The 25,489-nt window shown below is 42.6% G+C and overlaps 2 protein-coding genes and 1 pseudogene across 3 annotated transcripts in view; 2 read left to right on the forward strand and 1 right to left on the reverse strand.

Annotated features, from left to right (window-relative positions):
• Positions 1-6,466: 6,466 nt before the first annotated feature.
• Fbll1 (fibrillarin like 1) lies at positions 6,467-7,692 on the forward strand. Its single transcript, XM_008830156.1, has one exon. The coding sequence runs from the start codon at positions 6,467-6,469 to the stop codon at positions 7,409-7,411; it is 945 nt and encodes a 314-aa protein (XP_008828378.1). The 3' UTR covers positions 7,412-7,692.
• A 2,030-nt stretch (positions 7,693-9,722) lies between these two features.
• Positions 9,723-15,430, forward strand: LOC103731741 (annotated as a pseudogene).
• Positions 15,431-21,289: 5,859 nt separating this feature from the next.
• Pank3 (pantothenate kinase 3) overlaps positions 21,290-25,489 on the reverse strand; it is a 24,328-nt gene continuing 20,128 nt past the window's right edge. For both annotated transcript variants that reach the window (XM_008830157.3, XM_029562090.1), the window contains one exon: positions 21,290-24,656. In XM_008830157.3, the coding sequence (XP_008828379.1) occupies positions 24,606-24,656 (51 nt within the window). In that variant the 3' untranslated portion in view covers positions 21,290-24,605. The remainder of the gene's footprint in view (positions 24,657-25,489) is intronic.

Raw genomic sequence — 25,489 nt, forward strand, 5'->3', positions numbered from 1 at the left:
GGCTTTGTGTTTTAGTTTTTTTTTTTTTTTTTTTTTTTTTTTTAAATCTGTTACTGATATCTGCCCTAGGTCCCCAGAGTACAGAATGTGAAAGTCAAAGATCACAAGTCAAATGCATTCAGGGATCAGGGAGGTCTTGGAACAATAGAACCTAGTGCTGACTGAGAAAGTGGGTGACTATCTTTAAAAAAAAATTATTTATTTTTCTGTGTATGAGTATTATGCCTGCATGTATACAAGTGTGCCTGTACTGTGCAATGGCCAAAGAGGACAGAAGAAGGCATAGGATTCCCTGGAACTGGAGTTATAGACAGTTGTTAGCTGCCACGTCGAATCCTAATTCGAACTTGGGTCCTCTGCAAGAGCAACCACTGCTCTTAACCACTGAGCTATCTCTCCAACCCTGGATTTAGATTTTTTGTTTGTAAACTGTAGACTTTGTAGTGTGAAAAAGCCAGCCAGGTTCCAAGTCTCAGCTTCTTTTTCTGTAAAAAGAGGAGTTATACGAGATTCCTACAGTGATTATAGAAAGAAAGACTTGTAAGTCATCTATCTAAACTTTTTTGAATATCTACTGAGTACTAGCCACTAATTTTCTAAGGATGCAGCATGAGTCTGAGCAACCCAGCAGTGAAGGCCCCAAATAAGACCCAAGGTCCAAAGGGTAAACAAAGTCTCTTTTTCTGTCATTTAACAAGCTGCATCAGATATGTGATCAGGAGTTGACTCTGACTCTGGGCTTTAGGCATGTGTTAATAAGGAGGTACTATATTTTGTCTTGATGAGTACATTTAAGTACATGCATACTCAACAATGTCTTAGTCAATTTTCTGTTGCCAATAACACAATACCACACATTGGGTAAATTATAAGAAAGGTTATTTGGGCTCACAGTTGTTCCAAGATTGAAAGGTCACTTCTGGTGATGACCTTCCAGCTGGCAGAATCCCAAGGCAGCACAAGACCTCACATGGCAAAGGACCAGGAGAGAGAGAGAGTGTGTGAGTGTGATGTGCATGGGGTGCCACCCTGGTGACTTAATCTTATTGACTTCCCCAAAGCCCCATCTCTAAACACAGCTGTACAGCTATAGTAAATACCTGGCAATAAGGAATAAATTTCGGCATGTGTTTTAGAGGAGACAACCCACATTTAAGCCATGGCATGCTTCCTCAGTGCTGTTTCTGTTCGGCACACTGTTCTGGAGGGGTCAGCTGGGCATTATGTGCATGGCAAGAACATTTACTACTCACCAGTTGTCCCACAAAATTTTTTCAGCTGCCTTACAGCTAGGACGGGCATGGAACCAGTTCTGGCCAATGAATACTGGATAGATAAGGCAGAATTCCCCCTGAATTCTCTTCTCAAATGCTGACAATATAAGACTTCTTGTTACTCATTCTACAGCCTAAGATGTTGGTACCTGAGTCCTTCAGAGACTGTGTATATCCAACCTTCCACTCACCTTCAGTGGACATGAAATGTTAGCAAGAAATAAACATAGGGGGTAGGAAAGATGATTCATCAGTTAAGAGCACTGGGTGCTCTTGCAGAGAACCGGGGTTTGGTTCCCAGCACCCACATGGAAGCTAAGAATTGTCAGTAACTTCAATTACAGGGGATCCAACACTCTTTTCTGGCCTCTGCAGGTACTACTTGCACATGGTATACTTAGATACATGCAGGAAAAGCACTCATGCACATAAAATAAAAACAAATTTGAAAGATAAATAAACATAGTTGCATTAACCCATTGTGATTTTGATGTTACATGCTACTGAATCCACAGCCCAGTCCCTATTAAGCAAATATGGCTGTTCCTGCCCCTGGGAATCTAGGTCAGATCCCACAAGAACCTCTGGATGTGGGCCAGAACTTATAGAACACAGATGAGGAAAGCTTTTCAGTGTATAAATGTTTCTAGACTAGTAAGAGTGGGATGTGGTTATACAGTCTCTTAGACTTAAATCCTTATTGGTCATTCCTGGGACATTTTCTGGGATGTGTGAGGAAAAAAAGCAAAGTTCTTCAAGCATCTTTTTAAGTCTATGGGTATGGTTCAGGCACCTCATGTTAGCCGCTGAAGCCTAATTATAGATGCAGTTATGCCCATCACTATAGGATGTCACACAGAAGAACAGTGCAGTTGTGAATAAAGCATATGTGACTGCAGTTGTCATTGGCTACCAGGGAAATGTGAAGATAATGCCAATGATCTCGTTAAAAAACATCTTTGCGATGGACCAGCCCAGACCGGAGCACTCAGTCCGACGGGAACAGGGAATCGGAGAGTGGGCAAGGATTCGGTGAGTGACAGACACAACACAAGAGATGGTTGATGATCTGAATGTAATTTTCTAAAGTGGAGCATCAGATTTTATACAAGTTACAGAGCAAGATTGTGCAGGCATCAGGTTGATTTCATGGTTAATCATTTTCTTAGAAATACAATTCAAAATCAGAGCAATACAGTACAGTGTAGCGTGTTCTTATCTAATTAATCAGGTGCTTAGACTATTTGTCCTTTTCCCTTAGTGGTTTGGCAACATCAGCTACTTATAAATTTCATGGTTGGTAATTTTATGGTTCCGTTTTCTCAATTTTATTTTACTTCTGAGGTTTCGGTGGCCGAGGCCAATGACTAGGTCAGTGAAGTTATAATAACTCCATATAACTTCAAAGGCTTGTTTCTCTAATCCTTATTTTCCTATTCTTTCTATCCATGTTTCTTATACTGCCTATAATTGTTCAAATATACTTTGCTGCTGACTTGTAGTAAAGGCACCAAGGTGGTCTAGATCTAGCTAACCTAGCCATAAACTATAATGAATATCATAAAACTTTCCTTCCTTGAATATTTATCCATCTATTATTTCTTGTATAAACTCTTGTATGAGGAAGTGGTTCATTAGTGGCCTTGGGGATTCTAAATATGCTCTCCTTTCCCTTAAGGGGATGCCATAGCCTACCTCTCCCTAACTAGTAGGCAATTCCTAAGTCTGTCTTAACTGTAGGCAGCAATCTTCTTTCAGTATCCCTTTGATCTCCTTGAGTCAACTCTAGGGACTGAAGCAGGGGGATTATTTACAAATAATTCTTCTTGCTGTAACTTATCTAGAATTCTTCAAAGTTGCTTAATCTTAGCTACTTTACTTATTGTTTGAGCATTTGGAGGAAGTCTAATATCGGGCAACTGAGTTCCCAGGAAATCATCTGTATCTAGTCTCTCTTCAGGTGGGCCTAATGACCTGAGTAGGTACAAAGCAGTTCCTCTATGAGGAAAGAACAGGAATAAAGACAGCAATGAAGACAAGAACTAAAGCAGAACAGCCAAGGACAGAGCATGCTTTTTTAACCAGGAGGCATTCTTCCTTTGAAGTTTTCTCAGCCTCGACCCATGGAGAGTTCCTCACGCAGGCTCCACTGGAGGTGGCATGACACATCTTGAGCAGAAGGATTTGCTGCTTAAAACATTTTGGAATGAAGCAGTTTCCCAAGCTATTTGTTGCTTCAGAATAAAACTTGAGTGGAAGGATTTTTTTGGCACCTCAGTCTAACAATGTCAATACTTGGCTGGCCTGAGTTCCTGTCCTTCTGGGAGCATACATAAGATAAATGGAGCATGCTCAACTAGACTGAAGGTCTTGCTGACTGGTGGATGTTCCCAGGTTGTAGCATCCCAGTATACAGACTGTAACAAATGGCTTTGCTAAAGGATACCCAGAGCCAAAGCCTGGAAAGAGGGAAGCTCTCCGAAGGACTCATCAAACACTGCCACAGGAGAGGATAGCTCAGCACAGAAACAAGGCCACTGGACCAGTTTGCACTGGTTGTGATGTTTGCATTCTGGTTCTGTTCTCACCAGGAATGAGTCCTCAGGAAGAGGCCCGAGAAAGTCACCTTGGGCTTTATATCTTGACAGAGGGTGTTTCTAGAACTTGTTGCAGATGACTGAAAATCAGTATAACACGATAAAACTGAAAGGCTGCTGGGAGCAGTGCTGGAAAGATATCTAGAGAAAACCTGTCCTTTCTGGACTCCTCCTTAAGGAGGGTCAGTCTTTTATTCAGGTCTTCAACTGATTAGACAAGACTCACCCACAGGATGGAAGAAAATATGCCTTATTCAACAAATTCAAATGTTAATCTCATCCAAAAAGGGTTACACACACACACACACACACACATACACACACATCCAAAATAATATTTGACTTAATATCTGAGCATCTCATGGCCAAGTTGACACAAAAATTGATGATCCCAAGGTCTGATTTTGGGGGAAACCCAACACAAAACACAAAACACAGCTCATTGTTTTAGAGAACACTTTTCAATTTGTAGTGAGAAAATTTCCTGTGAACCATCTATCCCAGGAACCATACACATCATCCCCTCCTCCTTTTTTGGCATCTTAGTGCACAGACTTATGAACCCCGTTAAGGAGGCCTTTTAGTCCTCAGGGAAAACCACGTCTGGCATTGGTGTCTGTGAATGTGTGATGGGAAGAGCTGAGGACTGGATGGAAGAAAAGTTTTACCATGTGTCTGGAACATTCGGTATCCTCTCCTGGCACGCGTCATGGCCCTCAGGTGCACTTCATCTCTCTAAACCAGGCGTGGCTCTTAATTCCACTCGTAGGAAAGCCAGCAAGATGCCTACATTACCTACACCACAGTCCAGCTCTTGGATAGACCCCTAAACTACCACCAGCTGTCAAAACGGCCTGACTTGCTGTCGCTGTCCCTGGTGCTGACTGAGCACTAAAGTCTCCCTTCAGCACCTTGGTTTTTGTCCTTGGTGCTGCCCACTGTTTCTTTTCTTCATGCTCAAGATTTATTTGAAAGAATGGGTTTTGAAGAAAAGACTAAAATTCAAGGATAAACATGCCACTTTGTTTCATACTGATTTAGGTTGCAGGCCAGTGTACCCAAGTCACACTGAAACATCACCTTCTTACTGAACAGGTTCTGAGATTTAGCCCAGTTGATGGACTCAAGCAGAGCTAAGCAGAGGGCAACTGAAGCTTCAGGTTGAAGCCTGTAGGCAGAGAGGGAGGTGTGGTGCTTTGGAAAATTCTGGATTTACATTTTCCATAGGTTGGACATGTAACTCAGTGGCAGAGCACTTGTCTAACACAAAGAAAGGCCCTGGGTTAGACGTCCAGCACAACCGCAGTATTAATAATAATCAGAAATGCTTCTCTTTCTGAGTTCCCATATGCACTGTATCAGAAAGACCTATGAATTCTCTCTCCTAGTTATCTCTTGGATTGGTCCCCTCCACATGGTCTCCACGGCTTCCAAAGCCATAACTATCACAACCGTCACCATCACCACCTTCACTCTGTAGAGCTGATTGCCACACTATTTTGCAAGAATCATCTGCTTTTTAAAATTATTTGTTTGTTTTACTGTATATGTGTATGTGTGTGCCCGAGTGTCTGTATAAGCACTCCATATGTGCCGGGGCCGCAAAGCCAGAAGGAGGGGGTCAGAGCCCTGCAGTTGGAGTTTCAGGTGGTTGTAAGCCCCAGGATGTGGGCTCCGGGAACCAAATCCAAGTCTTCTCCAAGAGCAGCAGGTTCTCTTAACCACTGAGCCATCTTTCCAGTCCGCAAGACTCATCTCTTTAGGATAAAGTTTTCAAAAAGAAAATAACTGGGTCAGAATATAGGTATGTTGTTTAACTGTCTTGTCAAAACATCTTACCAATTGGGAGCGCCACACCATCTAAGAAGGCAGAGGGTCTGAGAGCAATGCTTTCATTAAAGAAGGCAAAAGTTAATGCATTTTACTGCATGTAAAGTATGTCTCGGTTTAAAAAATAAGATTAAGCAAAAGATATCTAAAAAATCCAAACAACAAAGCCAAGCTTATAGAGCACCAAGAATGTGCTGGTACGTGGATGCGGAGCTACAGAACCAACCTTTGAGGCGGGTCCCATTTTACAGAGTCTCGATCAGGTAAAGGCAAGCAAGTGGAACAACAAAGACTGAGCGGCTGCTTGCTTCTGCTCCTCCTGCCACCGAGATGCCGGCAACCGGAGGTCCAGCAGTTCGCGGAGAAATCGAGAGTTGGGCGAGGGGGAAGGCAAAGGGTTACAGTGAGCAAGCTGCGTCTGCGCGCAGGTTGAGCAGGGGGGCTTCCGGGGCTGTAGGGTCGCCCAAACGGGTGTGATGCAATCACGCCAGTCACTGCGTCAAAGGGCGGTTCTGGGGATGCGCGAGCTGCGGTCCAGCTGGTCCGGACCACGGCCCACTCCATCCCGGGACTGCTAATCGCGCAGGCAACCGAGGCCGCCAGTTTGTTCCCGGCCAGGACACCCACCTGGACTCACGCGCGATCGCGGACAAGCTTCCCCAGCTGTCCGTAACCCCTGCCAGTCCTCAGGCCTCCGGTAACCCCGGACGACCGCGGCAGGCCCCGAGAGCCCTCGGCACCGTCCCCAGCCTCGCGGGCCCCGGGATGAAGCCCGCGGGCAGCTCGCGCGTTGGGGCCGGCGGCCGCGGCGGCTGGAAGGGTGGGAGCGACTCGGGCTCGGGGACCAAGGGCGGCTTCGGGTCGCGCACACGAGGCTTCAGCAGCGGCGGTCGGGGCCGGGGACACGGCGGCAGTGACAGCAGGGACCGCGGCGGCGGAGGGGTGCGGCGCGGCGGCGCGGCCAAGAACAAGAACCGGCGCAGGAAGGGCATCGCGGTGTCGGTGGAGCCGCACCGGCACGAGGGCGTGTTCATCTACCGCGGCGCGGAGGATGCGCTGGTCACGCTGAACATGGTGCCTGGCATCTCAGTGTACGGCGAGAAGCGCGTCACGGTCATCGAGAACGGCGAGAAGCTGGAGTACCGCACGTGGAACCCCTTCCGGTCCAAGCTGGCGGCTGCCATCCTGGGCGGGGTGGATCACATCCACATCAAGCCCAAGTCCAAGGTGCTGTACCTGGGCGCCGCCTCGGGTACCACGGTCTCGCACGTCTCCGACATCATTGGGCCCGACGGCCTGGTCTACGCTGTTGAATTCTCCCACCGCGCTGGCCGCGATCTGGTCAACGTGGCCAAGAAGCGCACCAACATTATCCCGGTCCTGGAAGATGCCCGGCACCCGCTCAAGTACCGCATGCTCATCGGGATGGTGGACGTGATCTTTGCGGACGTGGCCCAGCCGGACCAGTCCCGCATCGTGGCTCTGAACGCCCACACCTTTCTGCGCAATGGAGGCCACTTTCTCATTTCCATCAAGGCCAACTGTATCGACTCCACCGCATCCGCTGAGGCTGTTTTCGCTTCCGAGGTGAGGAAGTTGCAGCAGGAGAACCTGAAGCCTCAGGAGCAGCTGACTTTGGAGCCCTATGAGAGGGACCATGCTGTGGTGGTTGGGGTCTATCGGCCCCTTCCCAAGAGCAGCAGCAAGTAGCATCAGGCAGGGAAGGCATCCTGCCATTGACGCAAGACTGTGTTGTGTCTCTGTGCCTGTTTTATTGTGTTGCTTTTCTAGTAAATAAAGAATTCTCAAGCATACCATGAGGCCAGGCTGGATCTTGCTGCCCAAGAGAACTTTTAGGTCTCTGGCAGCCTAACCCCACAGCTGGGTACAGAGGCCCTTCAGGGAACAGCCTGGGAGCTGGGCTTATGCCAGTCACTGTAGTCCTCTGTTCTCCAGAGCCCCACTTTCACACATACATCCTCTAATCACAAGGGCAGGCAAAAAGGGAACCTGAGAATTGCTAATATACTTTCAAAGTTCCCAGTTGGGGTGGGGAAATGAAGTAGGCAACTCTGTTCATATTGGCCAAGATGTATTACCAAGAGCGATGTGGATATTGATGAATTCAACCAATCAGACTCAAAGCCAGAATCATGTGCACTGTGCACCAGTGTATGTGTATATGTGTCTGTCTCTATGTCAGTCTGTCTGACTTTGGTTTTGTTTTGTTTTGAAACAGCCTTGCTTTGTAGCCCTGGCAGAGCTTGAACTTGAATCCTGCTTCCAATTCTTGAGTGCTGGAATTACAGACCTGTACCAACACATCCATCTCAAAACCAGAATTTTAGCCACGAAACGTTTTTAGTTCTTTCTTCCTTAGCATTCACGGTTACATTTAATCATCTCAGCAGCTCTGAGATGGTTTTGTCATCATTTTCATGTTTCATGTGAGGCAAAGGGGTCCCTGAAGGCCAATAGCAGTTGCCCAAATTTATAAGAATAATAAAGATCAGTGCAACACCAGAGCTGAGGGTGCCCACAAACCTGGTAAGTATCCCCAATGCAGACCTTAAATGCGTTCTATTCCTCCCTTTAGCCCTACTGCCAATTGCCAAGTTCATCAACTTGTAGCCTAGGAATGCAACATTTGGAGAAGGGTTTGCCTTCCTAAAGATGTACTTAAGTAGTGCTGGCAAGATGTCTCAGTGCTTGCTGCCAAGCCTAAGACCCAGGTCCTACATGGTAGAAGAAGAGAACCAATTCCTGTAAGTTGCCCTTGGACCTTCACATGCACACCATGGCACACACACACATACAATAAATTAACACAATTTTAATATTTTAAAATAAGAGCTCAGGCCGGGCGTGGTGATGCACGCCTTTATTCCCAGCACTTGGGAGGCAGAGGCAGGCAGATTTTTGTGAGTTCAAGGCCAGCCTGGCCTACATAGTGAGTTCCAGGACAACTGGGGCTACAAGGAGACTCTGTCTCAAAAAGACAAAAAAAAACAAAAAACAAAAAAACAAACGAGCTCAGGTAAAGATTATTCTTGGTCAGATTCCCCAGGGCATACTTCCTGGAACCACAGGAGGATAAATTACCTCACTGTGCAAAGCCCTCCCTACAGTCCCAGGTGAATGAATAGCTGGGGTGAGGTCTGGAGGCAAGGGATAGAATCCCAAGGAATGGGGGAAGATGGCAGGTGTGCGGGACCCAGGAGAGAAGGCCACTGCTGGACCCTGCCTTCCTCAGAGCCAGCCCAACCTGGATAAGAAGTTCTTGGTTCCTCCTTACAGGTGTTCTCTAAGATAGGGTATAGTGAGGGAACTCAACTGCCCTCCTTACGGCGAGTTCTCCCCAACCCCAGACAACCTGTTACACAGGCTGCATCTGAAGTTGCTTGTAGTGGGACACCCGTTAAAGAAATGGCATGACAACCACCTCCTAAAGAAGCCCTCAGAAGCCAGATGCCATGGCATGCTCCTGTAGTCCCAGTTGTTCAGGAAGTGGAGACGGGAATCGCTTGAATCCAGCAGTTCAAGGCTAGCCTGGGCAACAGAGGGAGACACTGTCTCTAAAACAAAAAGGAAGGAATCTGTCTTAGTTCGTTCTTCATTGCTGTGACAAAACACTCTGACCAGTACCAACTTGGGGAGGAAAGGGTTTATTTGTCTTACATCTCCCAGGTCGCATGCAGTTCATCAGGGAGCCCAAGGTAGGAACTCAGGGCAGGAACCTGGAGGCAGCAGCTGGAGCACAGGCCATGGAGGAACGCTGCTTACAGGCTTGCTCCCTCGGCCCCTGCTCAGCCTGCTTTCTTATGCAACACAGGCCCACCTGCCCAGGGGTGGCACCACCCACAGTGGGCTGGGCCCTCCCACATCACTCATCAAGGAGATGCCCCTCAGACATGGCCACAGGCCAGTCCAATAGAGGCAATTCCCCGACTGAGGCTCCCTCAACCCAGGTGTGTCAAGTTAACACTAAAGCTATCCAGCACAGAATCCCAGTGGATCCCAGATGGGTCATGGGTCAAAGAAACAGCACGGTAAGAACCAAGAGACACAACTGGGGGAATACAGCAGGGAAGATGGTTTGGAGGAGAATGGCTGGGAAAAAGATGAGACTTTTACTCCAGTGGGCATTAAGGCTGAGGAATCCTAGGGGAAACAGAGACACTGGGCGCCAGATCTACTCAGTGTGCCCAGTAGCTATCTGCTTGGATTTCCAGTAGGGTTTGTTTGGGTGTCTAGACTTTTTTGTTTTTTCAGGCAGTGGTAGCAAAATATCAGACTGGGCCCACTCTGGAAGCTAGTTTCGTGGAATAGCCAGTATCCAAGAGATGAATGTTGGGGATAAAGAAAGGCTGTATCTAATGGCCAAAGAATGGAGAAGAGGGGGCTCTGATCACAAATCAGGGCTTGATGGGGTCCAGATCCAGAGTGGGAGTAAAGAAGGAGAAAGATGAGCTCATAAGGGAGGAATATTCCTGTTTTTCCGGTGACTGATCAGAGAGGTCATTCAAGGACTTGGATGCCATCTCTTTTCACTCTATCATGATCTGATGTTGCTGGTGTTGGTGGCTGTAGGCGTATTGAGGGACCGATGAGGCAAATCTAAGTTAGCCCTATATTATGTATTCTGGACAAAACATTTCTCAAATGACCAACATGTCCACATGCACAGCTGAATATAATGTGACCCACAGGTTAAGGCGGCAAAAGTGACAAACAGAATATGAAGATGGGTGTCAACACTTCTCAACTGGTTCCAGTCAGCACCAGATATCTGGGAAGAGTCAGTGTTTTCTACAAAAGTGGCCTCCAAGTCCATAAAAAAATAACTCAGACAACTCATAACTCCACATAGCAGAGCTAATGGGAAACTATTGCTGAACTGTGAACCTCCCAAATTAGTAATTTTCAAAGATTAAAGAAAATTATTGGGAGCTGAAAAGATGACTCAACGGTTAAGAGCACTGGCTGTTCTTACAGAAAACTCAGGTTTGAGTATCAGCACCTGCACAGCAGCTAACAACCATCAACTGTCTAACTCCAGTTCCGGGGGATGTGACACAACAGGATCTGTCCTCCACATGTATTACACATCATGAGCACACATACATGCAGGCATAACAGTCATACACATAAAAAAAAATCAAGAAGAAATTAAAAAAATTAATTATTGTGTATATGTGTGTTTCTATGTGTGAGTATGTGCACCTGAGTGGGGGTGCCTACAGAGCCCAGAGGCATCAGATCCCCCTGGAGATGGAATTACAGGCGGTTGTGAGCTTCCTGATATGGGTGCTGGGAATTAAACTTGGGTCCTCTGCAAGAGCAGTATACACTCGTAACTGGTGATCCATCTCTCCAGCACCCCAAATTAGGCAGGGAGGCTAGAGGGTTTATAGAGTTCTTTTCCCTCCATAACACCAAGGGAGACAGGTTAATGAGGAAGGGACTGTGATTCTGCTAACATGCTGCCTTACATGAGTTGGTTTGTGGGGCATGACTAGGGGTTTCACGGGGTGAGGTTTCTGAAATAACACACAGACTTGGAATCTTAAACAATAGGAACTTGTTTTCTCATAATTTTGGAGGTTAGAAGTCCAAGTTCAGCATGTGTCAAAATTGGCTTCTGAGAACAGGTCTACCTGTCTCATGATGAGCCACCTTCTCACTGTGTCATTACACAGCATTTTCTGAGAGAGAGAGAGAGAGAGAGAGAGAGAGAGAGAGAGAGAGAGCTGCTAGTGTGGATTCCAAGGATGGAACTCAGCTCATCAGGCTTGGCATCAAGTGCCTTTACTTACTGAGCCATCTTACTGGCCCCATATATTTTTTAAAACAATATCTCAAGTAGCCCAGGCTGGCCTCCAACTTGTTATATAGCTGAGGATAGCCTTGAACTTCTGATCCTCCCATCTCAGCCTTCCAAGTTCTGGGAATCAGATGTGTGAAACCATGCCAAGGAGAGAGAGAGAGAGAGAGAAAGAGAGGGAGCTCTAATATATCTTCCTCTCAGAGTGACATCAATCCTGTAGGTTCAGAGCTCTGCCTTACTTTGTTCTCTCCTCCTTGAAACTTCTTCTCTGTATAGTTACACTGGGAACTAAGCCAACTTATGGATTTCAGAGGACACATTTTAGTGTATAACACTGGAAAGGGATGAGAACTTTCAGCTAAAATGATATCCTCACTGGACTGATATTTGTCTGAGAAGACCAATGTGCATCCAGGATCCAAGAGCAAGGTAGCTCCTTTGAATGCTGTTCCTTCTTCATCTTTTCCTCTTTCTGTCAACAGAGGCTAACAAGGTAGCTGAGAAGCAAGAGGTCACATCGTGCCTTGGAGTGTGAGAGAAAGTAGCATAGTTTCTGAGGGGCCTGGTCCAAGATGTGTGAAATTTGATGCTAAGTTTCAGAGAACCAGCCACTCCACCAAGAATCACAGTAGAAACCAGTCCAGGCACCATGAGTACCCAGCGTCAGAGGCAGTATGGCTAGAGGCTGGTGCTCAAACAGCCATGCAAGATACCAAAGGAAGTTGGCAGGAAGAGCCAGCAGGAAGAGCAGACAGATGAGCCCCCCCTACCTGGCCCTACCCATGACCATCAATATCCCCCTTGCTCAGGTGCCAGACTAAAAAGCCAGAGACCGTTTTAAACTGAAAGAAAGCAAGTTCTATTAAATTGACACTTTCCTATTCATAAGCATGGGCGGTCTTTCAAGCTTTTAGTGTCTTAATTTTGTCACAGTATTAAAGTCTTTCACTTCATTGCTTATAATTATCCCTAAGTATTATTATTATCATTTTATTATTATTACTTTGGTCTTTTTGAGACAGGGTCTCCCTGTAGCCTCAACTGGCCTGGAAATCACTATGTAGACCAGGCCAGCCTCAGTTTCATAGAGATCTGCCTGCCTCTGCTTCCCAAATCCCTAAGTATTTTTTAAGCTATCATGAATGCATTTTTTTCCTGATTTCTTTCTCAGTGAATTTATTAGTATATAGGAAAGTTACTGATTTTTGTGTGCTAATTTTGTATCCTGCTACTTTTGCAGAAATTGTTTATCAGCTGCAAGGGTTTTCTGGTAGAACCGTTGGGTCTTTTCTGTATAGGAAAATATAGGGATTTGAATCCTTTACTATTTTTATCCCTTTTTAATTTTTCCTCTTTCTGCTCTGGCTAAGACTTTGAGCACAGTATCATGTAAGAGTGAAGAGAATGGGCTCCCTTATCTTATTCCAGCTTTTAGAGCAAATGCCCTCCGTATAATGTTGGCTCTAGGTCTGTTACATCACCTTTATTCTGTTGAGGTCTGTTCCTTCCATTACTAGTTTCTTTGGGGCTTTTATTATGAAGGGATATTGAACTTTGTCTAAGGCTTTTTCTGTACTGATTGAGATGATCAGTTCTTAACCATATTTGTGAGCTGAATTACACTTATTGCATATGTTGAACCATGCTTGCATTCCTGGTATGAAACCAGCTTGGTCATGGCGTGTGATCTTCTTAATGCAGTCTTGAATTTGATTTGCGTGAATTGAGAATTTTTTTATGTGAGTTTATTATGTGTCGTGCAATGCCTATGGAGGCCAGAAGAGGGCTGTATTATTTTTCTGTTGCTGTGATAGAAACACCATGAACAAGGGAACTTATAAAAGGAAGTTTATTTAGCTTACAGTTCCAAAGGGGCAAGGGTCATTCCATCATGGTGAGGAGGTGTGGTGACAGAGGTGGCAGGAGGAGGAGCAGAAGCTAAGCTCTCACATCTCCAAGCAGGCACAGAGAGCAACTCCAGATGGAGAAAGGCTTAAGAACTCTAAAGTGTGCCCCCAGGGCCATGCTTCCTCTAGCATGACCACAGCTTCTAAGACCTCCCCAAACAGCACCACCAACTGGGAACAAAATATCCACACTTGGAGCCTATGGGGGACATTCTCACTCAAACCACCACAAGGGCGTTGTATTCCCCCTGGAGCTGGAGTTATGGACAGTTGTTAGCTCTATGTGGGTGCTGGGAAATGAACCCAGGTGCTCTGCAAGAGCAGCAAGTGCTCTTAATCACTGGGCTGTCTCCCCAGGCCCTGAACTGAGATTTTTGTATCTAGATTTATTGAGGAAATTGGCTTACAGTTTTCTTTGTTGTATCCATTTTTGGTATCAGGGTACCAAAAATTCTGTGATGAAGGCATCACAGAATAGGCTTGGTACTGTCCTTTCCCTTTTGATTGTATGGAACACTGAGGTTAGCTCTTCTTCAAGGGTTTGGTCAAATTGGCAGTGAATCCATGTAGTCTTCAACTTTTCTTTGTGGAATGGATTTTTATTCAGTCTCATTGACTTACTGATCAATTTAAATTATTTATATCTTGATTTAATTTGGTTAGATCATATGTATCTAGAAATTTTTCTAGTTCCAGATTTCCTGATGTTTTAAAATAAGTTCTTGAAAGTATTCTGAAGTGATTTTCAGTATTTCACTAAAATCTAGAATTTCCCCCTTTTCATCTCAAATTTCATTAATTTTGGTCTTCTCTTTCTCTTGACTAGTTTGGTTAGGAGTTTGTCAATCTTGTATTTTTATAAAGAACCAGCTCAATTGATTGATTCTCTAGCTTGTTCTTTTAGTCCATTTCATTAATTTCTACCCTGATTCTTATTACTTGTTACCCCCAGATGAACTGTCTTGGTTTTCTAGGACCTTAAGGTGCATCATTAGGCATTTATTTGAGATATTTCTGATTAATTTTTTTAAATGTAAGCACTCACTGCTACAAACTTTGTAATACCGGCACAGAGATGGTTTTAAGCTTTACACAATCTTTTTTTCCTATTGGATTTTTTATTTATAGTTTTCAAAAACTGTTTGAGTCCACATCCACCCCCTAGACACAGGTCCCTCAGCTGGTCCACATCGGACACCCAGTTTCCTGTGGATTGCTGCTGTCTTTGTCAACAAGTGTAAAGCCTGCTTCAGTAGCAGCGATGCTCTGCGGGCCATCTTCCCCTCCGTCATGGCCCATCCACCGCATTAGGGCATGATGGTGGGCATGGGCCAAAAGGCCCAGAGGTTCTAGGTGGGCAACGAGGCCCAGAGCGAAAGAGGTATCCTGACCCGGAAGCACCCATCGAGAACAGCATTGTCACCAACTGGGACGACATGGGGAAAAATGTGGCACCACACCTATAATGGGCTGTGTGGCTCCCGAGGAGCACCGCGTGCTGCTCACCAAGGCCCCTCCAAACCACAAGGCCAACCATGAAAATGCGACCCAGATCATGCTCGAGACCCCAGCCATGTCGGTAACCATCCAGGCTGTGCTGTCCCTGTAGCCTCTGGCCGAACCACTGGCATCATGATGGACCCAGGCCATAGGGTCCCCCACACTGTGCCCATCTACAAGGGCTACTCTCTCCCCTATGCCGTCCTGCGTCTGTACCCGCCCGACTGAACAAATTACCTTGTGAAGATCCTGACCGAGTGTGGCTACAGCTTCATTTCCACAGCTGGGCGCGAAAACGTGTGTGACGTCAAGTAGAAGCTGTGCTTACGTCGCCCTGGACTTCGAGCAAAAGATGGCTGCCGCTGCATCTTCTTCCTCCCTGGAGAAGAGCTATGAGCTGCTCGGCCGCCAGGCATCACCACTGGCAATGAGCGCTTCTGCTGCCCAAGGGCATTCTTCCGGCCTTCCTTCCTGGGCAATGGACTCCTGCAGTAGTCACGAAACTACCTTCAATTCCATTGTAGTGTCACATCGATGATGGCAAAGACCTCTCTGCCAACACAGTGCTGTCTGGTGACACCATTTTGTACCCCCCCCTTTTTTTTTTTTAAATTTGATTTTTTGTTTTGTTTTTGACTCAGGATTTTAGAACTAAAACAGCAGTCAGTTGCAGCAAGCATCCCAAAGTTCTACAATGTGGCTAGGATTTTGTACACTTTTTAAAAAATAGCCTTTCCAGGGCTGGAGAGATGGCGCAGCAGTTAAGAGCACTGGCTGCTCTTACAGATGCCTGGGTTCGATTCCCAGCGCCCACATGACAGCTAACAACCATCTGTAACTCCAGTTCCAGGGGATCCCGATGTCCTATTCAAGGCAGAAGGAGCAGCAGTAGCTACCCAACATAAAAATGCTTCAGATGATCTTATTAGTCAAATATCTAATTCTAACACTAACACTTTTCTATATACAAAACAGATTTCTTGAAGGTTCTGCCTAATTGCATGACAAGACAGTATAAGTACTTACTCCGACCTTCAACTGTAGTGTCCATGTGCTGATTAGCCTCAGGGTAGACTTACAGAAGAAATTAGATATTAGATGATCTCTGTATTCAATAGCTATATGTATCTTGTTTTAATTTCTATTAATTTATATCTACCCAACGATATAAGACAAATTTGGAGGAAACAGTGTTTTATGATAGTTTCAGTGGTAATATTTTTGAGGCTGAATTAGTTTTTTATTTTATTTATTTGGTCTTTTTGAGACAGGGTGTCCTGTAGACCCAGCTGGCCTGGTACTCCCTATGTAGAACAGACTGGCCTTGAAGTCATAGAGATCACCTGCCTCTCCCAAGTACTGGAACTAAAAGGCGTGTGCCACCATAACTGGTAGAATTAGACTTTATTAAGAAAATCTTGGGGCTGGAGAGATGGCTCTGTGGTTAAGAGCACTGGCTTCAAGCCGGGTATGGTGGTGCATGCCTTTAATCCCAGCACTCGGGAGGCAGAGGCAGGCAGATCTCTGTGAGTTCAAGGTCAGCCTGGTCTACATAGTGAGTTCCAGGTCAGCTGGGGCTACAGGGAGACCCTGTCTCGAAATGACCAAGAAAAGCACTGGCTGCTCTTGCAGAGGACCCAGGTTTGAGTCCCAGCACCATGTGGTGGCTAACAACCATCCCTAACTCCAGTTCTAGTGCATACAAGCCTTCTTCTGACCTCCCTGGGCATTGCCCAATATAGGTGCATTTACACACATGCAGGCAATACACTCACATAAAAAATTTTTTTTTTAAGTAAAAAAGAAAATCCCCATTTTTAAGCTGGGTGTGGTGGTACATACCTTTAATCCCGGCACTCAGGAGGCAGAGGCAGGTAGATCTCTGTGAGACTGAAGTCAGCCTGGTTTGTCTAGGGAGTTCCAGGCCAGCTGGGCGACCCTGTCTGAAAAAGCAGAAACCAAACATACCCATCTTTTATTCTTTCTTTTTTGTCTACATCGTTAAAACTGGTTAATGGCTTGTGTTAAAGGCCTTTTCTGTGTCTATTAAAATGATTGATTTTTTTTTTTTAAATCACATATAGTGTGTCCAGATGTGTCACAGCATACTTGTGAAAGTTAGAGGGCAATTTGCAGGAGTTGGTTCTCCCCTTCCACCAGGGTCTCAAGGATTTGGGGCCTTTCCCACTGGGCCATCTAGGCAGCCCATCATGATTTCTGTCCTTGAGGCCACTTATATGGGAAGTACACATATGAAGCTTGCACCGCTACACATCTCAAGTGGGGACTCCCAGCATCTCCCTGTCTTCCCTGCTGGAGGGAAGGGGAGGCAAAGGAACTCCATGAATGCTCTATCCAAGTGAAACTCAAGGTTCTCTGGGGAACCACCCTAGAACATGCATGCTTTATCTGAGGCTTCACCCCCCAAACATCAAGCTTTTAAAAGCAGCCTGAATACATAGTTGTCCTTTTAAAGAAAGATAAAGGAGCTGGAGGGATGGCTCAGGGTTAGCATTTGCTGCTCTTGCAAAGGACATGGGTTCAGGTCCTAACAACCACATGGCCATTCAAAGTGTACTCCAGTTCCAGGGGACAGAACACCTTCTATGGCCTCTCTGCACACCAGGCATGTATATGGTACAGACACACACATAACATAAAAACCTTTTACAATTTTAAGAATGAGATTTTGGTGATAGAGAGTTCATCCCTGGGCCTTGTGTGTAAACAAATGCTCTGCCATTGAGCTACACCCCTAGCTTGTAAGGATGTTTTAAGATCAAAACCCTTGTTCCCACCCCATGTTTTCCAGAGACGAGTAGGATAAGGACCCAAATCCTTAACCTTTCAAAATCTGGCTTCTGCCCAGGGCCAGTGTTCTGTCCTGCTGCAGTGATTGACAGTGTCATAGTAAAGGAGAAAGAGGGTCTTGTTTATGTGCTGGGACCGTCTAAACATTTATTGCACTGAAAAGGGACAAACGCTCTAGAACGTGTTGGATGGTGTATCTGATCCTGGTTGTTTCCCTCAAAGGCTGCCCCCTAGTTGCTATACTTTGTAGTGCATTCCTCTTTCCAGTTGGTGATTGCCAGGCGGCCTAGTTTGTGTAAATACATTAGTCTTAGTCAGTCTTCGTGTTCTTTTGGGTTTCACTGTTTACTTTTTAAGTAAAGCTTTGTACTGAGAGGAAATAGTCAAAGCATCGATGACAGGTTCTGCACCACACAAAAAGATCTGAAAAATCTAAAAAGTGTTTGCTGCACAAGCCTGAGGACTAAATCCAACCCCAGAACCCATGTAAAAAACCAAGCATGCTGGCCTGCTTGTAATCTCAGTGCTGGGGAGGCAGAGACAGAGGTCTGAATGAGAGCTGGCATCTGAGGAGTGCCCGAGGTTGACCTGACCTTCACACGCATGTACACACAGGAACAGATGCGTCTACCAGTACCTTCCCAAGACCAGATGTATAAAGACAGCTTAACATCCATTCATTGAACATTTCTTCCTGCATCAGCTACTGCAGATACAGGGTGTGAGCACCTTTATTCTCCTGAGCTTACAGTCCACACAGTAAACTGCAGTAGACTCACCACCTCACATGGGAGCGCAGTAGAAATGTGAAGAGTGAAAAACCAAGAGATACACGTAGTAAACAAGAGAATTTATTTGGAAAGTAGGGTATAAAAAGCATGATTCTAACACTTATTTAGAATATTAACAGAACTAGAAAAAGTTACAAACTACAGAAAAGGCAGTCTCTGCAGCTGGCTCACTGGCCGCACAGCATAGACAAGCAGAACCCAGAGCTGCTTTCATGCAAATAAGCATTAAGGAAAATTCCTGGGAATGTTTACAGAACAGGCCAAAACAAAAAGTTTTTAAATTTACATTAAGAAACTGTACATAAATGGAAAAATAAATTAGATCATTTACAAGAAATGTTTTACAGGTTACAATAGGCTATAACAGTTTATTATGCATAAAATTTGTAGCACATCATACATTTTTACATAAGATTCAATGTTAGAAGAATCTAGACATAACAAAGCTTAGTTCTGATAAGAACACTGCAAAAGTCAGAATAAGGCAACTTACACTGAAGTGGCATGTATAAGCAAAATAAACCCCAAATTGAAAAGATACCCCAGATTAGGACATAAAACATCTAGGAATGGTTTGATCAGTAACTGGGTAGAATTAAGAAAAGTGTCCAACTTCAGTTCAAATGAGAGTCCAGTTAATTCAAACAGGAAGTGAATGCCACACAGCAAGTAGAAACGTCAGTACCACCTCACTAACCGAGTAGCGTCATTAACTGTATGTGAGATAAGGAGACTGCAGCATTGGTGTTAGACCCAATAAAATTCTTTCTAAATGCTGTTAAGTAAAAGGGGCCACCCAGAAACAAGTGGCAAATTTCAAAAAGGCTTAGTAGTGGTGTTAAATACTGACTGAGTTGGTATGATAGCCAGATGAAACTCAGACTTGGGGTGCAAAATTAAAATATCTCAAACCATTTTACATCTTTTATGAATATAAAACAAATTATAGAAAAAGGAAAATGCTTTCTGTGAGAGCCATTGGAACCTTAAGCACTACACTGAATGAAAGGTATTTAGAAATTAAGATACATACTTATAAAATGCAAAACTATTATTTTAACTTCATTTACTCTTTAAAAATACATTATTTACCAGTTCTTTAAACACAAAATTAGTGGCAGCTGCAGCAAAAAGACCAAAAATGGGGGGAATCCTTTGACTATAAAATAGACTGTGAATAAAGATTGGATTCCCAAACATACCACTGAAAACTAGTACCAGAAATTCCAGTACCTGTTTACATTTATTGTCAGTAGTAAGGAAGGAATGGCAGACATGTGTCTGATTACTCAGAAAACCTAAGAAAAAAGCATTTGAGGTCTTCAATATAACCTCATTAGATACGATCGTAATCCACTTCAACTTACAGATAATTAAACTTTTGTAAATGTTGCTATGAATTGTGTTGGATGAAAGCAATATATATTTTCAGAAGTGGTTTGTGTCCACCCATACCTGTTCCCACTCACAATGATCAGAAACAAAACAAAACAAAACAAGGAAACCACAGGTCAGAGGGACCACTTAAAAAAAAAGGCCAAATATATCTAATACTCTAACATCTCTGAATTTAGAGGGGGTATGTTCATCTTGTACCAGGAAAAATTAGTAAAAATGACTGTATAATTTTGAGATTAGCAGTAAAAATTCAGTGTTAATATACACACATACTTTAGGATATATAAAACACCCATCACATACTTTAATAATCCATTTGCTATTAAAGGCCATGAAAGAACTAATAGCATTTTCCTGGTTTTCTGAGATGCAAAATCTAGTACCATTAACATATACCAACAGAAGTCAGAGTATTAAAGATACTATATGAGCACTAGAAATTAACCAGAACATGAAAATATCTGAAACTATTGTGCCAGCCATCCCAGACAGGCCAGGAATGGGCAGTCATCTTTCTCAAACTCCTGATAACTGTGTTGCTGCAGTAGTACAATTCTCTCACTTTACATGTAGCATTCAAAGAAGTTAAGCCAAGGACCAGCACTACAGTGTAAAACACCTAAGCAGCTGGGTATGGTGGCCCACACCTTTAATCCCAGCACTTGGGAGGCAGAGGCAGGTGGATCTCTGAGAGTTCAAGGCCAGCTGAAGCTACAGAGAGACCCTGTTTCAAAAAACCCCCTCCAAATAATCTCCTCTGTATATATTTGTATGTGTGTGTGATATACATGTTTGTATGGGTGTGTGCATGTGACAAAAGAAAGATTTATCGTCCTCTTTTTTTTAAAAAAAAAAACCCCTTTTAAAAAAAAAAAAAAAAAAAAAAAAAAACAAAACAAACCACACTGAAGTATATATAACTCCACATTTGAACACACAGACAAGTGGAGTGCAACCAATACGCAGTGATTTAACATCTGCACGTTCTCCAAGTAGAACTAAGGGACAGCAGAAGGGGTATCAACCATTCACTTCATGCTGTTAGTCTGAAAGGCTCCTACAGTACTTTTTTCATCTTTACTACTGATAGTATGAGATTTAGTAGAAAATAAAAGACAATTCCTGTTACATACTGAAAACAGGTAGTCATTTTGTAAGATTATCTGGCCACAGAAACAAAGCTGGCTAACTTCCATTGATATCAGAATGAAACACAGGAAATAAACAGAATCTTAGCCAGGAAAAAGACATTTCAAGGCAATCTAAGATCAGAGTATTATCAAAAAAAGAACATTACAATTATCCTGTTTGTATACACCACAGAACAGTAAGCTGAATTCAAAGGAATACACACTCATTTTCATTATCCTTTAATCAGGTTTCTATGTGGCTTAGGAGAATTTTAGAATTATATTCTCAAATGCAACACATGAAGAGAAAGCACTCAATAGAAGAACAAAAGATACAAATAAGCTACAAATTTTGCTTATAACAAAGTGGTTATAAAGGACATTTAGAAACCACCCAAGAATGTAACCTTAAAAGAGCATCAATTTTTTAGAAACAGGTGCCTTAAATACAACAATCACACGCATACTGAAAGGTAAAACTAATTCTGGAGTTTTTGAAGAGTCTACTAGTACCGGCAAATAATTGGAACTCGAGGGGCTGGCTTTAATTATCATGTCCATTATTGGCAATGATTTTGTCCAACCTCCGAGTCCACTTAAGAGTAGCTGAGCAAGGAAAATGCCATGGTAACTTACACCGCACATCTATAGAAACTTGAAGAAGTCTAGTTAAAAGGGACTATTTCGGGGCGGGGGGGGGATGGTGGTAGTTAAGTTTGGACTTTTTTTTTTAATCACCAAAACCAAACTGACAATTTTTATAAAGATTCTTTGTAGAAAAATTGATAAGGAGTTAAAAAGTATTTTCTTGGTAATTCTTCCAAACTGACTGCACAAACTCAGAATTTTAGAAATTAAGTCCCTGGCATTAATTTTTCTTAAGTGAAGGGATTTTGGAGACTGCTAACTATGAGAATGTATCATAGGCAATTTTGAGAGTATCAGACATTATAAAAATTACATATGCTATAAGATGAATGATGCCAATATAAGGAAGGCATTTTTAGAATAGTCAGAAATAGCTTGCTGTGTAAAATAAACTGTTCCAAGTAAGTGATTTTATCTCTACTTAAGAGTCCCATTTTTTCCCTATCTTGTTCTTTTATTAGCCCGTATTCAAAGTTTCCATGGTCATATGATACTGGTCTCTTTTAAGGAGCTCTAGAAAAGCCCTAGCACAGTGGGTGCTATATAGCTACTGACTGTGAAATGAGGTCAGTCCAAATTGAGATGTGCTGTAGGTATAAAATACACACCAGCTGTGGAGACTAGAGCAAAGAAATAAAGTAAAATATACTTCCAAATTTTTTGCACTATTTAACAGATATCCTGGTAAATAAAAACATGTAACTAAAATGATTTTCACCTATTTCTTGTTCTTTTTATTGTGTTTACTAGAAAATATAAAATTATAGTTTACATTTTATTTTTATTAGATGGCACTGTTTCAGAACACAGCTCTTTGATTAGGATGATGGACATGGAAGTGAACTTATTTATAAAATGACAGCATGCTTACAGGGAATTTCTCAAAATCAAAATAAAGAAAATTAGAATCGCTGGGCGTACTGGCTGACACTTCTGATCTCAGCACTCGGGAGGTGGAGGCAGGTGGATCTCTGGGAATTCAAGGCCAGCCTGGTCTACATAGTGAGACCCTGTCTGAAAAAACAAAAATCAAACCAGTGACAGAAAAAATTAGAATCCTGGCAGCCTTCATATTAACTCTGTGTTATTTATTAGTTCAGCAATTCTAGATTACATCTGAAGAAAGCTGAGAACAGGAGGGGCTGTTCACTGGACATGTGTAGGTGATTTCAGCAGGTAAATCTCAGTTCCATATGAACCAAAGAACAGATCAAACTAACATAAATACTATTCAATCGTTTTCTTAAAGACTGCCCTAAACCTACAGTTGCTGATGTATAGAATTTCCACAGGTATCAGACTTGTAGTTTCTACCATTCGGTTACATTCTTATCTGTACACACAAATCGGAAACAAAATAAATGGAACCAATGGCACTTCAGTTCATATGGCCAGCCACTGTGATGGAGACATTACACAGTGACATCAATGTCAGCTTTTAAAAGTTCTATCCAGTGGAATGAATTCAAAGTTCCAAGTAGTCTATGTGAGCAAACATTATCTTTACATGCTTCCCTCCCAAAATGCTATTATTTATATGTTCATATCTTTGGGGGAAAAAACCCTGAATTTTAAATACTTGCATACAAAATTTTGAACACTACATGGAGAAATGTCTTTACTAAGCATATCTTGACAGTTTACGGAACACTGCTCTCTATTGAGCAACACTGGGGTCTAGGAAAACACATTGAAATACTTTTGAAAATGTAAATAATCTCTAACCTCTTCAAGGTATTTCTAGAAACATTGGTAATTTATACAGGTCAATTTCCCTCACAGACGCAATTATCAGACCTCCAAAATGTTACTGTCTATGTAAAAAGCTCAGAAATTTCATGGCATAAAAACATGAATTCAAAACAGAATGAATTTCAAAACAAAAAGAATGGCAAATTCTGGACCTACAATGTTTTTAAGACCAGAATGTACAAATACTGATCCTTTTGTTATTCTGCAATACTGCCTCAGAGTCCCAAAGTTGCAAAATACCCATTTAGAATAAAAATGATTCTGTTGTGATTGTTTATAAGATAAAATCTTTAGTGCTTACAATGCAGACTTCGTGAGAAGAAATGTCTATGCTTGGGCCTGAATGATTCACTCTGACCATATTCCATACATACAGTCCAAGAACTAAAGTTTGTAATTATGATTCCAACTTTAAAATAGCAAACATTTAACATGTTGATTAATACATCAAATAGAAAAAATGTAATGTCACCAAATTATGTGCAAAAAATTTCCAGGATTCATTTGGAAATTCAGTTTAATGTTTAACCACAGAATTTCAATTCATGATGGCATTTGAGAAAAATTATACTTCTGGAGAAAGATCCTATCGACATGCTTTTTTGAAGCTATGTTACAAAAACTACCATAGTTAATAATATTGCCTTAACGTTTCTTAATCATACAGAATGATCATCTTTGATTGCTGTTACAATAAATCTTGATACAGGGTACTGCTGTTACTTTCTGCTCACTATACACCAAACATACATAAATCAGACTCAGAACAAATATTCAGAATCAATTATTTTTCATAAGAAAACATTTCTGAGACTTTTAAGATTTGTGTCCTTGCATATAGTACTGCAATGTTGGCTACATAAAATAAATAATCTTTTTGAGAGAAAGCCCAATAGTCAAGAGGCTGTATTGCATTTTAAAATGGAACGCTGGCTATATACATAAGGGAAAACATCTCAATGTCAAATACTTTAAGCTCTCTTTTTAATATGGTAACACTCAGGAGCTTAGCATTCTGACATTTAAAATCAACAGGAATAGTGTTACTTTTATCCTTTGGTTCCCAGTGACAAATAATGAATGCAGTCTCTGGTTTCGGTTCCTCCTGGGTGACATTTGTTAGCAGAGATCTCTGCTGTCTTAGCTGAAATTTGGCAGCCCAAGAAGTGCACCAACAGCTCCAAAATATCCCTGCAAGATTTTTAAACAATTGTTAATTCAATGTAACGTTTTGTTTTGTTTTAGATAGGGTCTCCCTGTATCCCCAGATGACCTGGATCTTAGAGAAATCCTCCTGCCCATACACACACACACACACACACACATATGTATGTATATGTAATCAATATATATTGATTATATATAATCAATATTCTCAGCAATATTTGGAAATTCTGCAACATCCATATTCTCTCTCCATATACATATACTTTTGAAATACATTCATTTAAATTGTTAGATGCTATGACACTTGCACAACTATTCTGTACCCTCTCCCTTTTACTCAAAAAAAAAAAAAAAAAAAAAAAAAAAAAAAAAAAGCAGCTCTGACACTCAGCATATGCCTTGTGGGACTGTAAAGAGCACTCCACTCTGATCTGTGTGGAGAGTTGTGACAATGAAATACAGGAATTTATTATGATAATACTTTGAATCTGCTTTTAATTCAGATAAGCATTTGATTCAATGACATAAAAAAAAGATGGCCAACTAAGGATTATTGCTTAGATTCAAATTTAACTCATAGTAAATAGGGAGGAAAAAGGAGGAAGTTGTTTTTTTAATTGAGTGTGGGGTCTCCCATGTAGCCCTGGCTGACATGGAACTTTATGTAGATCAGACTGGCCTCAAACTTGTGGCAATTATCCTGCCTTTGTTTCTTGAGTGATAGGATTACAGAAGTGCACTATCAAGCTCAGTTAGGACAAAAAAAAAAAAAAATCTTAAGAAGTAATTCCTAGGGGCAGGGGGAGTTTAAAATGGTAGGGTTTGAACAAAATTCTCTTTTTTTAATTATTGTGATT

The sequence above is a fragment of the Nannospalax galili genome, unplaced genomic scaffold (genome assembly GCF_000622305.1).
Source record: "Nannospalax galili isolate Female #2095 unplaced genomic scaffold, S.galili_v1.0 scaffold1154, whole genome shotgun sequence".
Lineage (NCBI taxonomy): Eukaryota > Metazoa > Chordata > Mammalia > Rodentia > Spalacidae > Nannospalax > Nannospalax galili.